Consider the following 17251-nt stretch of genomic DNA (forward strand, 5'->3'; position numbering starts at 1 on the left):
AGGCCTTCTTGAAAAAAAAAAAGTATCTTCTAGCAAAAGAAATCTGATTTTATAATAATGAAATCCATAACTTATGAGGACCCAGCTATTTAGTAGAAATGGTTGTTGATGAGTGCCTTATACTTCCACTTCTCTTTTTTCCAGAGAGGAGAGACCCTTCTCCAGGCAGATAACATTTGTTGCCAGTGTGTCCCCATCACCACAACTGTCGTCCCCAGTACTGTGTCTCCCACAGAGGTCTTCTCCACTGTCCTGCCATACACAACTGTCTTCTCCACAGGCAAACCTGCAACTACGGCTGAGCCAGAAGGTTGGTTCATGTACACATGCCTCCATACACTCTTAACCCTTACCCTAACCCTTCCACACACAACAGCTGTCTTCTCCACGGGTAAGCCTGCAACTACAGCCAAACCAGAAGGTTGGTTCATGTCTGTCTTCTCTGTCATAACCAGTAGAAGAATAGCTCCTCAGTGAGCTAAAACTGGATCAAGGTCACTTTCCCTTTTATCTATCTGATTCCAAATTAGTATTTCGTAGTTTGTGAACTAAAATGAGAATGATTTTCCTCTTGGGTCCCAGAACTCTATGTACGTAATGGACTTGGATCCTGTCATAATTTGATGCTGAATATTATCATCAATTCACAGTGTGCAGCGTGACGTGCCACTGTGAGGCAGACTGTGGACGCACCTGCGCACCTGTGGAGGCATGTGGAGACAGCTGCAGACTGTAAGGACGGCTACAGGCTGGTGGAGGGAGCCTGCATTGCTCAGCCTAGCGGATGTGGTAGGTGGGTCTTATGTTTAACTTATTATTACATGACTGTAAGTTTCCATCTATGCCTACAACAAGTAGACAGAGATGTAATGTTGACTGGGATTTAATTTGCTTTGTCATTCTGGTCTTTGTGAAGAAGAAAGAAAGATGTTTTTGGTAGTGTTCATGTATTTGCCCTTCCATTTGTCAATCTATTTGTCTGTCCTTCTGTAAACATGATATTTCCATAGGGCTTGATATTTGGTAAGTGGGTATACTAGGTCTTTTTGAGATGTCAAAATGATTCGATTTCTGGCCCCCTGTAGCTTGTTTGTTTGTTTGTTTGTTTGTTTGTTTGTTTGTTTTATGCTTTATCCTCTGGAAGGTTAGGAAAAGGACTATAATTAATGTATATTATGCATTTCTTTAAGTTGCCACCACATCAGAGCCTTCCATTGAGACCACAGCAATCATGCCAACCACTCTTGCATGTGAGTAAAGATAGAAAGATAATTATCATATTTTAGACAACTAAATCTTATCTAAGAGTGGTAAGGGTCACATAATAAGACAATATCTTCTATAAAATCTTGAAGCTCATTTTTTCCTGTTCCAGTCTGTGCGAGATCCAACCCTACAGCATGAAACATCAAAAAATATGTACTGCTTAAGTACTCAAAGCTCACAATCAATTCTCAGTGGTTATAGCAACTAACAAAGCCTTATTACACCATATATAACTCAGGGTGGGCTATTAACCCTTAAGTACTTGCAAAGTTTTTTTCACAATCTGATATTTCCCTGTCCCAGTCTGTGCACGTTCCTGCCACTGCCAGGCCGGGTGTGAGAAGGGCTGTGTGCCGTCGGCTGTCTGCTCAGACGTCTGCGAGTGTAAGCCAGGCTACAGCAGGGAGGACGGAGTCTGTATACAGTACCCAGCAGACTGTCCTGGTGTGTGGTATACTTTCTCTGTTTACTTGCTTATTGTCAATTTGAATTGCATTAATGGTAAAGTACCTGGTCCAGTATTGTGGAAATACAAGTTGCATCAGGAATCTTTTTATTGGAGCCATGTTGCATACTGGGTTTGGTGCATGCTCTTTTGGGGAAGTAACAGTTACTTTAGTTGTTAGAATAACTAGAACATATTATCCAAAGGTATGTAGACGTGTTTTCTTGAATGACTTGTTGCCTATTGTAGTTATTTGAACAAACTACTGAATGAAGGATAAGGACTTCAAGGCTTTTTTTCCAATGTTGTCTCACAGTTAGATATATTAATCATTGTAAAACCATGAAGAGAAATCTAAGACTTGTCTTCTTCACTGTAGAACCCATAGCAACTACCAAGAAGCCAACTGCTGAGACAGAAGCACCCTCGGCAACCACCAAACAACCCACGGAAACTTCTGAACCCATAGCAACAACCAAGAAGCCAACTGCCGAGACAGAAGCACCCTCAGCAACCACCAAACAACCCACAGAGACAGCAGAACCCTCGGCAACAACCAAGAAGCCTACTGCAGAGACAGAACCAGCATTCACAGGTTAGAAAGCTAGCTAATGCTCCTTGTAAAAAGCAACTGGATAGATTTTGGAAATCCAGCTAGAAGCCTTGAAACTAACACCTAAAACTTCACAGAGGGAACTAAGCTTTTTTTTCTCTCACTCGTGCATTAAACCTGTGGTTTGTGTGACCTAGTATTTTTTTTTTCATTTCAGGAGCCCCAGAGACAACTGTGGGCCATGTGACTACCAAGAAACCAGGAGAGTCCAGCACTGAACCGTCAGCTCCTGAAGCCACCTCCGCAATCCCAGAGGGAGAGACAACCAGTGCCTACCTGCACCGCACTACAGGCAAGCTATTTTAAAATTCAAGTATGATTTAATAGAAAAGTTCTTTATTCACGACCATTTGTTTAACAAGTGCTTTCGTTAAAAAACTGTTTGTGAATAAAGAACTTTGCTATTCAACTAGGTAGACTCAATCATTCATCAACCTACATTGGTGAAGGTTAGACATCCAGGTAATGATATATGCCAAAAAACAGTTACTCAAGCAACTGGATATGATTTTGGCACATTCATCAACCTGTTGAACGGATGGAGTATGATTTTTACCTGCACCGCACCACAGGCAAGCCTCTCGGCCTCACAACAGCCAGGCCTGAGGCTGAGACTGAACCAGAGGCCACCACGAGCAGCCTGTTTGAGACTATTGCCTCCACTCTGATGTCCTTCACAACAGCATCACCTGAGGAGGAACCAACAACAGCCGAGTGGAGGAAGGTTTGTTTGTTTGTTTGTTTTGCATAGCGACACAACCCAGTTTTGTACAGTAGTTATGAGCTGTGTAAGACCAGACTGTAAAATTTGAACTACTAACACTGGGAAGGTCCCTAATCCTTTAGATAAGAGCATTGGGATCTTTGGCTTTGACATGCTTGTTTGACTAACTGAAAGATCATACCTAACCAAAGCTACATGTACATTATTTACATGTTAAGCTACTCATTTTCAGAGTTACATGTAAGTGAGGAAATAGGTGGTGCAATTTGCTTTTCCCAATGACATAACAGTAGGGTATGCTGAGCATTCGAACCCAGAACCCTTAGATTCTGATAACCCTAACCACAAGACCACTTTGCCACCTTACATCCCAGGTTACCACAGGAGTACCAAGCGAGGTGACAACAGAGGCAGAGGGTGTGCACACCACCGGTGAGCCCAGCTCTGAATCCACTGCTGAGCCAACTGGTACAACTGCTGCAACTGGAGAGCTTACTACCAAGATCTCTATGGAGAAAACAACAGGTAATCATCGTGAGAAATATTTGCATATCAATCAATAGTTTGTACTTATAAATCTGGTTTTTAAACCTGACAACTCTCAAGTGTCACTGACAAAAGGTAGTGGAGGCTGCCTGAAACATCTGACCGTTTCCAAAATCATATCCAGTTGCTTGAGTAACTGTTTTTGGTGAATCATTATTTAGAAATATAAAATTCAGATCATACTAGAAATTATTTTGTATTTTAATTTCATTGACTGATTCATAAATTGATTACTAAAATGATTGATTGATTGATTGATTGATTGATTGACAGCTAGTTACCAACTTGAAGTTAAATCCTTGCTTCCATAGGCTCTGCACAGGCCACCACCAAGAAGACATTTGAAGAAACAACCGTTGAGCCGAGCTCTGAAACTACCTCAGAGCCATCTGGAACAACTGCTGAACCAGCAGAATCCACTACCAGGGCTCAGAAGCCTTCAAAACTCACCACTAAAGCAGAGGCAGAGACTACAGCAACTACAGAAATCCCCATAGGTACATGTAATGAACAATTTTTAGCAATGCTATAGAGGCAGAGCCTAATTCTTTTTTTATTGTTCAAAATGCACGCAGTCAAGCATTAAGCAACCAGTGTAGAGAGGACTTTTGAAAGCATGGCCATTTGACAGTACTACTTTGTAACTTAAAGGCAAACAGAGAGAAGAAAGCATAGCAAAAATGACATGAATATCTTCCTAGTAAAGGAGTGTGGTGTTTTAAATAAAAACGTACATTGCTTCTTGAACTTTTGGGACAGTAAGTTGGATGAAATCAACCTTTTTTATTGACACAACAGGGACAGGGACTTTTGTATGGTCTACTACAACTAAGATTGAACAATAAGGATGTCATGTACGCAGCAAATAACGATTTTTTAATGGTCAGATTAATTTCTAATACAATTGTAATGATATGTTCCAGTGTGTCCGACCTCCTGCCACTGTAAGAAGTTGTGTGAGTCCGACTGTGAGGCAGAGCTGTGTGGAGCCGAGTGTTCCTGCCAGGTCGGATATGTCAGGATGGGAGGCATCTGTGTGCAACTGCCTCAGGACTGTGAAGGTGGGTTTGGGTGAAATCTTCATCAGCAACTCGATTAACAAACTATCAGTTTTAGGCCATGGAGCATTCTATGGCCTATGTGAAAAGTGTATAGTAAGATTTGTAGAATGCAATTTAAAGAAGCCTGACTATGTAATTAGTGTAAAAATCTGTGGTCCTCTACTCATTGTGCTCATTGAAAAAAGCTATGGGAATTTCCCTGGTACAATGAACCTGTAAATACTGCACATAGCTTCTGTTTTCTCTGTCACAACCAGTGGGAGAGTAGCTCTTCAGTTGCATCAGTGAACAGAGACTGGATTGAGATCACTGCTATTCTCCTCATAATCATTGTATCTCTCTACCATTCACCAGTTACCCCCGAGCCAACTGCCAGCCCATTGACAACCCCAGAAGCCTTCACCACGCCCGGTGTGTGTGCCGATTCCTGCCACTGTATGCAGACATGTTTCCTCCTCATACTATTCTCCTTTTTGCAAATGAGTAAAGAGACTCTTTTTTACACAGCCTATGTCAGGACTGGTTCACATCGCACTGCAGCACAGGTGTCACTGCTATAGATGCATCCTTGGTTGTGTAAAAAAGAGTCTCTTTACTCTGTGACTTACCAACCTGATGAAACTATTCACGGGCCTTTCATACTCATTGTACCTAAATTCTACCATTCACCAGTTACCCCCGAGCCGACTGCCAGCCCAGTGACAATCCCAGAAGCCTTCACCACGCCCGGTGTGTGTGCGGAGTCCTGCCACTGTGTGCAGACATGTTTCCTAATGCTATTCACATGTTTATTATCTTTCATAATTATTGTACTTTTCTACTATTCACCAGTTACCCCCGAGCCCACAGCCAGCCCATTGACCACCCCAGAAGCCTTCACCACCCCCGGTGTGTGTGCGGAGTCCTGCCACTGTGTGCAGACATGTGAGGAGGGCTGCCAGGCTGCCAGGTGTGAGGCAGGCTGTACCTGTGCTGCAGGATTCAGCAGGGAGTTCGGCATGTGTGTGCAGAAACCAGCTCAGGAATGCTCTGGTGAGTCTGAATCTTTAACAGGCCAAATTTTGTACTTTGTGAGTTGGGCTGTATAGGTACATTGTACATTTAGCTGTGCTGCAAGCTTCATGAGGGAGTTCGGCATGTGTGTACAGAAACCAGCTCAGGAATGCACTGGTGAGTCCATTTAAGCTTTAATGGGCTAAATATTGTACTTTGTGATTTGGGTTTACCACCAGCTTTGTCAGAAGTTTGGCATGTGTGTCCAAAAGCCAGCTAGTGAGCAACATTCAGTGTACAGTGAAAGAAAGTCTGACTCAGTATAGAAAGACCATATAATCTGATCTGCAATTTGATTATGACGTTCTGTAGCAATTTTTTAAAGAATCTTCCCAAAGTGTATGCTCTACAACATTTTTACGTGCAACATCTTTGGCTTTAGTTTTTATAATTAGAATCCCACAATTTTCATTCAATCTAAGATAATTTTCAACTCCAAAAGGACATTTCTAAGCTCTATTTGGTGTGATGTCATAATGTTTTGCAGAGGAATTGTATCTTTAATATCTTTCCCCAGTGGCTACCACTTCTGCTCCAAAGAAGCTGACCACCACCCAGCCTGAGATCAGTACAGAGAAGCCAGCCCTGTACACTACCCATGAGCCTTCAGTCTACACAACTGGGCCTGTCTGGGAACAGACTACTGGTGCCTCTACTACTGCAGAGACATACACCACACTTCCTGGTATGTCCATCCTTCCCTTAGTGTTTATGATCTGCATTACGTACTTGAAACTTCACTCACTCACTCTCTCCCATAACTTAAATGAATTAAAACCTCTGGTTCTACATGAGTGTCCAGTATTTCTTTGTTATGCTGTAACAGTTGTATTATGGCCTTAATGACAAGAATGCATCTTAAATCTAATTTCTTTGTATGTGACAGTGAAAATACTTAAAATTTACCTTTTCTTGACTCAGATTGATTGTGATACAAAACTAATCTGAAATAGATTTGAATCTGGATCATCCCAGATGTTGTATGATTTTTTTCCAGTTACAGTAGTAAATTTCATTTTTAACCCTACTATTATTTACTAGGTCCTTGCTAGGTGTTATCATTGAATGTGTGGTTTCTATCCCAGTCTGTCCCACTGCCTGCACCTGCACCAGGACCTGTGACGGTGACCTTGACTGTCCCAGCTCCTACAGCGCCGACCTCTGCGCTGTCTGCTCCTGTGCTGAAGGTCGTAGGAACAGCAGCTACTGTGTCGTGCAGGACAGCTGTGACTGTGTGTACGGAGGCATGGACTACAATGTGCCAAGGGTGAGGAGGATATTTATTTACTACTTATCTATTTATTTATTAGCTTGGCTGTTCAGTACAGCCAGGGCAGCTCAACTAGCCTGTTTCTTTGTTCTTTTGTTTGTGGCTATTACAAAGGGCTTGCCCTGCTGACAAAGACATTACAATTAGAGTTTGGCATGGATAGCCTAACAATATTCAACATTATTCTAGGTAGGTAGAAACATTGTCATATGTGTCATCATCAGGGCAATTATTAAAACAGTCATAATTGCCCAGATGAAGATGACTAACAGTCAAAACGTTGGTTCTTGTTAATAAAACAAGTGGTTTTGAGTAAAGAGCTTTGCTTTTTGATACATACAAAAGGTTTAAGTTCTAGTACTGTACTAACACCATTTCTGCTACAAACATTTTCCTAAGCAAATGTTAGTAGAAACATCTGTAATTCTTATTCATCATTGATTGAGTACAATTAATTTTTCAATTTGGTTTAAACTAATATCCTTGTTACATGTCTTCATGTTTACTGTATTTTCCACAGCCCAACAATGTGTGGACGGAGGGCAGCTGTACTGTATGCCGCTGTCTGAACGGGACAAAGGACTGTCACGTCAGCTGTAACATCGACAGCTGTCAGGAGGTGTGTAGGGGCAACACTCACACACTGTTCTACACAATGGAAAATCAGCACCATGGACAGATCCTATCTACAAATTAGAAGCACAAAATGTTTCCTTGTTGATATACTTCCTACAGTTAAATGTGCATGTGCAAAGATTGGGTGTAACAGGTCGTTCAGTATGATATAGCCAGCTTCTGCTGCTACAGATACAGATATAACATAAAAGCTAAATGCATTTTGAATTTCTCTCAATATTGTGCTGGTAGCAGCATTTATAGGGGAGAAAATTACATGTACAAACTGGTGTGGTAAGAGTTTGTCATACCTGGTAACATTCAATATGGTTGTTCAGGCCCGTGTGATCACTAGAAGTACAGCCGGGGGGTCTATTTGGTTGTCTGAAATTGTCAATTTGTTGTTCCAGGGCTACATGCTTGTTGACAATGATGAGGACGAGTGCTGTCGCTGTGTACCAAGCAGTAAGTACAGGACTACTGTATACCCTTATATGTCCGTCCATCTCTATACAATAGGTGCAGTGTAGCACTTCTTGATCTTGATACATTACTGCGTAACACCCCTCAGTTGGGGTCAAACACACAGGGGGGGGGAGTGTGCAGCGCTCTAAATACTTCTCAAGTGTAGCAGAACAGCTTCCTTAAACTTGTTGGCCTCTGGTATTTCTGGTAAGGCCTGCAGAAGCTCATTCCAGTTCAATCTGTAGAGGTGTAGTGTTTATATGAAAGTCTCATGTAAACTACATTGTACATGTACTGCACTTAGCCCACATGTGCAAATAAACATCATTGTTATTGTCATTCTTGAGCTTCGTTTCCTTGTATTTTGCAGAATGTGAATACCAGGGCAAGTACTATGGCTATGGTGAGATGTGGCTGCCTGACACGTGTATGAGCTGCACCTGTACCCAGGATGGAGGGGTCGTGTGTGATAACATGATGCAGCAATGTGACATGGGGTGTGACGTAAGTGCATACTTTCTAACAAAAAAGTTATAAAGTTTCCCTGAAACTATTGGCATTGTCGTTTATGGCAGCACCCATCTCTATTTCTGTAGCCCTTGGGCCTCACAGTTGTGCAATCACTACAGCAGGGAGCTAGTACACAGGTAGTGATGTGTGTTTAGCTACCATGCTCTTTCTCAAATGCTGAGTGCTAAGCAGAGAAAGCAGTATGGACCATTTTTATAATCTTTGGTAAATATGATTCAGCCAATGAGGGATCAAACTCACGACCTACCAAATGCAAGGCGAGCACTCTACCCACTTTGCCATTGCACCAGTTAAACTTTCTGCAATTTGTTTTGAGAGGGGGTGACACTGAATAGACATACTTGACAGGATGACGTTGTATTACAACCCAATAGAATAACAGTGATTGAATTGCTGTAACATCATTTTTTCAGGAGAGCTATGGAACCCTGAAGTACACCGAAGGCCAGTGCTGCCCTGTCTGTGGTGAGTATATTGCATTCTGTGTGTGAAGTTATGATGAAGTTTTGTCTTTTTTTATTTCGTTATTCACAACCACTTTAACAAGAGCCGATGTTTCTATGACAATAATCAAAACTTCAGCTCTTGTTAAACAAGTGATTGTAAATAGTTTATCTACTTGAATAAGATGTTTTTATTGAGGATGCTTGTCAAAGATTCATTTTTTTAAAACTCTATACATGGCAAAGTTGTCTTACATTTGCTGAGTATTAGCTCATGACATGTTGTCTCTCCCAGAGCCCCACCCACCACAAGGCAGCTGCAAACCCACCTACTCCAACACCACTCTGGAACTGGGCGAGTGTGTCTCCACCGCACCTATCCGTAAGTATCTAGATTCTGTAATTTCATATCATCTCACATCCATCCCATAGCCTAGTTGTTCTATTTAATAGCAATGTTTTGGTTGGTGCTAGTTTAGGCTAGGTTTGTACTTTTGGGTTCCAAAAGTACTGTTATAAGAGCTAAGATTTCACTTGATTGACGGGTTGCTGGGTTCAATAATATGGTAACTTCATGTACTACATGTATGTAACATTGTTTAAGAGCAGATTAAGTTTACCACACTATAGTATGAGTGATAAAGCATTCTATGATTTCATTGAGAAGACTGATGCACATAGAAGTCTTCATCCGCAGCAATGGACGGCCAAGATTGATTTTATTAAGGCAAACTATATCTACTTTGCTGGAAGTTTGAAATCTCTTATTTTTGCTTGCATTAGGTATGTCCACCTGTTCCGGTCGCTGTAGCTCCACGGCTCATGTGATGCTGGAGCCCCCCTACCTGGACATGGACTGTTCCTGCTGCAAACCCACACGTGTCCGCAGGTAAACTTTATACCAGTCAAAAAATACTCTGTTATCATCTCTTTCCAACTTAGTACAGCTACAGCATCTCAATAACAGTACTTTATGTTCTTTACTGCTACTGGGGTCCAAGTCAATTTCACATTCACAAAACTGTAACATGGTTCAAACCTTTATGTACAGGTATATTCTTGTAATTGATAGATTACCAACTTGTCTTGTTTATACTCATTTTATTTTTTTTTTACCCATTCTGTTACTATGAATGTATTTTGCCATTGTGTTTTACTCTCATTTGATGTTTTTGATTAGAAGCCATCTTATAAGCTACTATGCTTCTTGCCTGATACTCAATAAATATATGTGCACTAAATAATCTTTTTTTTAATCCACAGGGAGGTCGCCCAACTGTCCTGCGCAGATAACAGCATCATCGAGCAGCCCTACTATGTGATTGAGGCCTGCGGCTGCAAGGGCTGCGATTACGACCCGTTCTCTGCCGCCACCTACACCACCGCGAAGGCCTTCGTGGGGAAATAAGTCGTTGAGATTATGAATTGTTTGATTTGATGGAATTTTGACCACGCGAGTTGCCGGACTGAGATTTGCGATGTTATAGAAAGTAGATGAAATGATGCTAATATATTACAGAGTGTGTTTTCTTTTCTTCTTCATAATTACTTTGAACTTGACTGATAAACTTAAGGTTATACGGAAATGTTTCCCTATAAGTATAACCTCCTTGATAAACTTTAAAGGTGTGGTGATCTGGCTGAGCTTTTCTTTCAGACTTGTAGATGAATAAAATGTGAGAAATAATGAAACAATTCTGTCCGTGTCCTTTTTCTTGTGTCATAATTGGTTAAAGTTATCTTTGCAATGTATACCTACATTGATTATGTAGCTACATAGCTTCTTGAAATTTTCAAGAAAAAATTGCAGCAACAGGGTGATTTTTACATTCTATGGCAAACTAGTTATACCATTCTACAGTTAATAGAACCGTTTTGTTGATAATTATCATTTTTATGAATAATATCGAAAATATCTCAACTGAGTAAGAAACTGTTTTAATTTAATACAATGGTCCGTTAACCCGGGGACGGTCGGCGCGGCACACACCGGGCGTCTCCGGTCACTGCCGCGGGGGGAACTCCATGTTCGCCCGCAGAAAACTCCGCCAAGTCTCGGTCATCCTTCAACCTCAGTTACTGGAGTTTTACAGCAAACTATAACCTTGCTGTACAGCCTAATAGACGACCCAGCAACCACTAGATGCTCAGTAAATAGCATACAATAAGTATATGCAATATAACGCGTAAAACTACCGGTTACGTAACGGGAATTCATACGGGAGACCTCGCCACTAGCCCCCGAGGAAATCCCGCTCCCGACCCGGTGACGGTTTGGTCTCGGATTCGGACAAAGGCGCCCCTACATGCCAAGCCATCGCACAGAATATGTCTGTAGCTGCCTGTGCCACCCAACACTGTACCAATTTGCCCTGTTTTCTTGTTCTAGAGAGTGATTAAATCTTCTGACAAAATCTCTTCCACACTGTTGTTGTTCGTTCGGCGGGATCAACATGGCGCTAGTGCCAAGTGTAACTAGAGGCGAGTTTACGGTGTTGTACAGTTGTGTGGCGCTTATCCGACGTTACATCTGACATCTAGAAAGTCTATAAACTACACAGGCGGTACAATTTAACTTGAAATTACCTTTATTGAGCAATAGCTCCCTGTTTCTGTCCATCCATTGAAGGCCAGCAACCCAATGGTCGCCATTGTTGAACTTCATCTCTGCCGCGTGACAAAAGCGCCGTCTAGCAGCAGACGACAATCACTGCAGTATAAGAAAATCTACAGCAAAAATGCAGCTTACTGATTGGTCAATTTGAAAAAACAATAGCCAATCAGGATATGCAATCGGTTGTTTTATGGAAATCCTAATGTCCGTAGAAACAAGAAAAGTGATTGGCTACTGGGTATGACAGATCAACCAATCAACATCTACCGATTGAAGGGCATGCATGGGGAAGCGAATCTGAATTTTTTTGGTGCTTTCAAGCATGAAAAACCAATAAAATCAAGTTCTATTCTAAAAACTGAAGATATTTGATGAATTCAGATGTAGATATCAGGCTTGTTCTGTCCTATTGAGGAACTTGACACTCATCGGGGCGTCATATTTGGCCATTTTGAAGGCAATGAAGTCGTTCGCGTCCGACACTCGTTAGTTCGCGCCAAACGAGAACCTGACTGGGGGGTAACTTGACGGTCTGAAAGCACCAAGACTTCGCGATGGAAACCGTTTTCGTGTAATTTATGGGACGATAGTGCCTATGATTATTGTAAAGCGTCGCCGGACTTTCTGAATTTTGCGTAAAACGAAGCTGGCCTCCGTGAGATTCGTAGGGAGGGGGGTTAGGACCCCTCCTTACATACTCTTCAATTGGCAGATGCTGATTAGTCAAAAAAATTAATTGCCCATTCCTGATAGGGTAGATTATGTAATGTACGGGATAGTATGCAAGTAACCCGTACGTACCCTCCACGCTCAATGCTGATTGGTCCTTACCGACCAATGGTAAAGCGCAATGATCTTAAACTCCCTCTCTGATTGGTTGATTTGTCACCCCCAGTAGCCAATCACTTTTCTTGTTCCTACGGTCATTAGGATTGCCATAAAACAACAGATTGCATATCCTGATTGGCTATTGCTTTTTCAAATTGACCAATCAGTAAGCTGCAATTTTGCTGTAGATTTTCTTAGGCTGCAATGATTGTCGTCTGCTGCTAGACGGCGCTTTTGTCACGCGACAGAGATGAAGTTCAACAATGGCGACTATTCGGTTGCTCTGACCTTCAATAGATGGAGAGAAACAGGGAGCTATTGCTCAATAAAGGTAATTTCAAGTTAAATTGTGTCGTCTGTGTAGTTTATAGACTTTGTAGATGTCAGATGTAGCGTCGGACAAGCGCCACACAACTGTTAAACGCCGTAAAATCGATTCCGCTATCACCATGTTGATCCCGCCGAAGCAATGTGGAACATGCTTTGTCAGTAGTTCTCAGTCTCTAGAACAAGAAAACACGACGAATAGGGCGAATATTGTGCAGTGTTTGGTGGCACAGGCAGCTACAGACATATTCTGTGCGATGGCTTGGCATGTAGCGGCGCCTTCGACCGAATACAAGCCCAAACCGTCACCGGGTCGGGAGCAGGATTTCCTCGGGGGTTAGTGGCGGGGGCTCCCGAAAGAATTCCGGTTGCGTAGCCCGGGAGATTTACGCGTTATTATTTTGATTTGCATATGATTGTTGTCATGATGTTATGTAGTGAGCATCTGGTGTTTACTTGGTCTTATATTAGGCTTTACAGGTTAAAGGTTTTTGTAAAACTCCAGTAACCGAAGTTGAAGGATGACCGAGACCTGGCGGAGTTTTCTGCGGGCGGACATGGAGTTTCCCCCCGCCGGCAGTGACTGGAGACGCCCGGTGAGTGCCGCGCCGACCGTCCTCGGGTTAACGCTACTGTTATGATACAATCATGAAAATAAAGACCTAATTTGTATAATAAGTGGGCAGGTGGTCGCCATAGACAGGAATTTTAATTTTTGCCGTTTTCCACCCCTGTGTAAAAAATTTCGTTTGGTACAGTCCGTCCATGTGCGCGGAGACATGTAGGTAGTGACACAGTCAGTTCTTCTGGTTCTTATGGAGTTTTTTTGGGGCAAAATTTCCAACTTTTGCCTGGAGTTTATTCTTCTAACATATGCCATGACACGTCGGCATATTTCAACGTTTGATTTACGCCATTGGGGGAGAAAATGCTCATTTCCTGACCGGGTGAACTACATGGAGTTGGAGACAACAAAATGGCGACTCCTAGAGTTCTACAGACGGCGTGGTGTGGGAAGACTATTCAAGGTAAGATATCAAGCTGTTTTGGTCAAGTTTATTTCCAATAAACTGATGTACATGTAAGTTAGCCTTATTCGGTATGATTTGGCGTGGTTCTTAGAATGCTACATGCTTTAATTTAGCTGTTTCTATGACCATTCTACGCTATGTTGAAAATTATACATTTGCCGCTTCGTGCCGTTTTGAACTTCTTGGTGGCGTCTTTGGAGAACACTACATAGTATTTTTCGTGTGCCTCTGAGATCTAGAAAAACTATGGGTTTACGTTGGAGGGAAAACTGTACTGATATAAAAATGCTTTGTTCTAACGCCACGTGGTAAGCGCGGCTCAGCGACCACCTGTTGGAATGTGCCGCACGTGGGCTTTTTGATGTTCCCGCCAAATCGGCGCTCAAACAAGGCTTCCGCCAAGCCAACACTGTATATTACAAGAACGTTTTCATACTTCCAAGTTCCAATCATTGAGTAATATTGAAAAATTCATCTTTCTTATGCACTTTGGTCATCCTGTATTCAATAAACCAATTTCAAATTATATTTTTAACCTCACAAAGAGACGAGAAGAAGCCAAACCTCTGTACTAGAGTAGTTTTAGCGCTAATGTTGCTAGATTAGTATCAGCAGTCCTGTTTGTACTACAAACATGTAGATATGCCAAAAAAAGTTACTCATGCAACTGGATATGATTTTGGAAACAGTCGAACATGAAATGTCATATACCTTTTCATCTGTTCACCTGTACTTAGCCCGATAGGCCATGAATGTACAATAAAGGTTATCCACATTAATCAGAATATTGTGAAAAATGCCAAGACACATGATGAGGTGACTGTTGGTTTATTTTAGTGAATAACTAGCCTAGTACCCACACAATGTTCACTGCTCAATATTTGTAGGATGATGCTGTTTTGTAATATGTTACATCACACTCATGCCAATGTTTATCATCTTGCTTGTTGCATGTACTAATTATCCTGTATGATATATAGAATGGTGCATCCTGATGTTCCTGTCCTGACTGGGGACTTCTGTCCAAACCAGACACGATGAGGGTGCAGAAAACCAGTTGACTTGAAGACAGTGAAGAGTTTGTACAGGTGAGACAATGCTTTTGTTTGTTTTAAGCTTGCATGTTCCTTTTTTCTAAGCTATGTTAAAACTTACAGCTGTAGAACACACATGTGCTTATGTTAACACCTAAGTTTCTAGAGCCATTCAAGCAAATGGAAGTTCCTTTGGTTTTATTGTTATTGTCATTCAGTCATGCCTGGAGATGTCCTTTTTGCCATATACTAATGATCCTTTCCTATAGTTAGGTGTGTCCTGATGTTCCTGTCCTGACTGGGAGAAACCTGTGATGACAGGAGACTTAATTCCAAACCAGATGCGATGAGGGTGCAGAAAACCAGTTGACTTCATGAAGACAGTGAAGAGTTTGTACAGGTGAGACAATTCTTTTAAGCTTGCGAGTTCCTTTTTCTCAGCTATGGTAAAACTAGCGAATGGAAGTTGATTGTATCGTTATGACCATTCAATCTTGCATGGAGATGTCCCTCGTACCATGTACTAATGATCCTTTCCTATAGTTAGGTGTGTCCTGATGTTCCTGTCCTGACTGGAAGAAACCTGTGATGACGGGAGACTTCTTTCTGAACCCCGACACAAGCAGCTGACTTGAAGACAGTGAAGTGAGGAGTTTGTAGAGGTGAGACAATGCTTGCAAGCTTACATTTTCTAGCCAGGCCAATTGATGTTTTCAATACTGAGTTTTGTTTCTTTGTTTTCCAGACCCATGTTTTCCAGATGTGGGTCCGGAGACTGGACTGTTGCAGGAGGAAGAACCTGGCTTTTATCGGCAGAGCTGTGTGAAAGAGGATGGGGAGGTGTGAGTATGATTTCTTTTTTAACACAAGACAACACTCCACATGCACACACATTTCTCTCTTCTCTTCACTCTGCTCTGAGGGTCAACATGACTTTTCCGTGAGAAGCCATTTACCGTAAATTGTAGCTGGCCGCTTTAATCCCACGTTGTTATCCTCAAATCGTCACTGAAAAAATTCTTTACACCATTTTTTTGTAAGCCAGATTACCAAAAATTGCCAGTTTGGACATCTCTTTGCACTTAGATTTTCCAAAAATGTAGTTGATTGAAATTTGTCTGCATAATAGGGACTCCCATCTGGTTAAATTAATTGGATTAAATTTTCCCGCCAAAAAACTTAGTATATGGAGCACTCTAACCTTGAACTTGTGCCCCCCTCCCCACCTTTTACACTTCTCCAAATACTTCCAGTCACTCTGCATCAACAGACAAACATCACCAAACACTTGGTTAATCGAGTGCAGTTTTTCTGCCAGAAGACTTTTTGTAGAATAATTTCTCTCTTTCTTGGTCAGTCAGTCGCACTGGTATACTGTTGTTTCGACGCAACAATGTCTCATGCTTAAAGCAAAGACATCCCCGGTGGAGTACACGTAGTGCGCATAGACTGACCAAGAGAGACAGAAATTATTCTACAAAAAGTCTTCTGGCAGAAAAACTGCACTCGATTAACCAAGTGTTTGGTGATGTTTGTCTGTTGTTGCAGAGTGAGGTGACTGGAAAGTATTTGGAGAAGTGTAAAGGTGGGGAGGGGGGCACAAGTTCAAGGTTAGAGTGCTCTATATACTAAGTTTTTTGGCGGGAAAATTTTAATCCATTTAATTAACCAGGTGAGGGTCCCCATTATGCAGGCCAATTTCAATCAACTACATGTTTGGAAAATCTAACTGAAAAAAGGTCTAAAGCAACAATTTTTGGTTAATCTGGCTTTTCACGACAGAATACAAAGTTTTTTCAGGGACGAATTCAGGATAACTATGGAATTAAAGCTACGATTTACTGAACGTGGACCCTCAGAGTAGAGTGAAGTGGGCATAAAAGAGAGAAATGCGAGTGTGTGTGCATTTGGAGTGTTGTCTTGTGTTAACAATGAAACCATACTCACAGCTCTGCCAAAGTCCGGTTCTTCCTCCCGCTACCGTCCAGTCTCCAGATGACACAGCTCTGCCAGTAAAAGTCCAGGTCTTCTTCCACATCTTGAACACAAAGAAACAAAAATCAGTATTGAACACGACAATTGGCAATTGGCATCTACAATGTCATACTATGGCGACAAAAATTTGATACGGTGGTTCTCAGATTTTTGCAGGAAATTAATTAGGCAGCATGTTTTAAAACCCAATAAAAATTTCTCTCTGAAATACATCATATTCGACCAGAAACATAATATCTGCGGAGCATTCATTTATACTTAGTATAAACGAAGTGCACAAAACATGACTATATGAATTGTACGTTTTGAAAGTCACAGTCACAGATTAAATAAAAGTTCTAAACAGAAACTTTGGCTATCTTACTGAAGTGTGAAATTCAACGCTACATT

At 41.7% G+C, this 17251-nt stretch overlaps 1 protein-coding gene across 1 annotated transcript in view; it reads left to right on the plus strand.

Moving 5' to 3' along the window:
• LOC109488281 (mucin-5AC-like) overlaps positions 1-10713 on the plus strand; it is a 51920-nt gene extending 41207 nt beyond the window's left edge. The window contains exons 25-46 of the mRNA XM_019792474.1: positions 145-310; positions 583-590; positions 681-789; positions 1191-1250; positions 1570-1710; positions 2091-2306; positions 2482-2616; positions 2897-3048; positions 3423-3573; positions 3906-4091; positions 4518-4655; positions 5328-5418; positions 5578-5687; positions 6226-6393; positions 6794-6975; positions 7499-7597; positions 8004-8058; positions 8429-8562; positions 9003-9054; positions 9328-9414; positions 9816-9921; positions 10296-10713. Coding sequence (XP_019648033.1) covers positions 145-310; positions 583-590; positions 681-789; positions 1191-1250; positions 1570-1710; positions 2091-2306; positions 2482-2616; positions 2897-3048; positions 3423-3573; positions 3906-4091; positions 4518-4655; positions 5328-5418; positions 5578-5687; positions 6226-6393; positions 6794-6975; positions 7499-7597; positions 8004-8058; positions 8429-8562; positions 9003-9054; positions 9328-9414; positions 9816-9921; positions 10296-10440 — 2691 coding nt within the window. The 3' untranslated portion in view covers positions 10441-10713. The remainder of the gene's footprint in view (positions 1-144; positions 311-582; positions 591-680; positions 790-1190; positions 1251-1569; positions 1711-2090; positions 2307-2481; positions 2617-2896; positions 3049-3422; positions 3574-3905; positions 4092-4517; positions 4656-5327; positions 5419-5577; positions 5688-6225; positions 6394-6793; positions 6976-7498; positions 7598-8003; positions 8059-8428; positions 8563-9002; positions 9055-9327; positions 9415-9815; positions 9922-10295) is intronic.
• Positions 10714-17251: the final 6538 nt, after the last annotated feature.

This window comes from Branchiostoma belcheri, unplaced genomic scaffold (genome assembly GCF_001625305.1).
Source record: "Branchiostoma belcheri isolate BF01 breed outbred unplaced genomic scaffold, Haploidv18h27 scaffold93, whole genome shotgun sequence".
Classification (NCBI taxonomy): domain Eukaryota; kingdom Metazoa; phylum Chordata; class Leptocardii; order Amphioxiformes; family Branchiostomatidae; genus Branchiostoma; species Branchiostoma belcheri.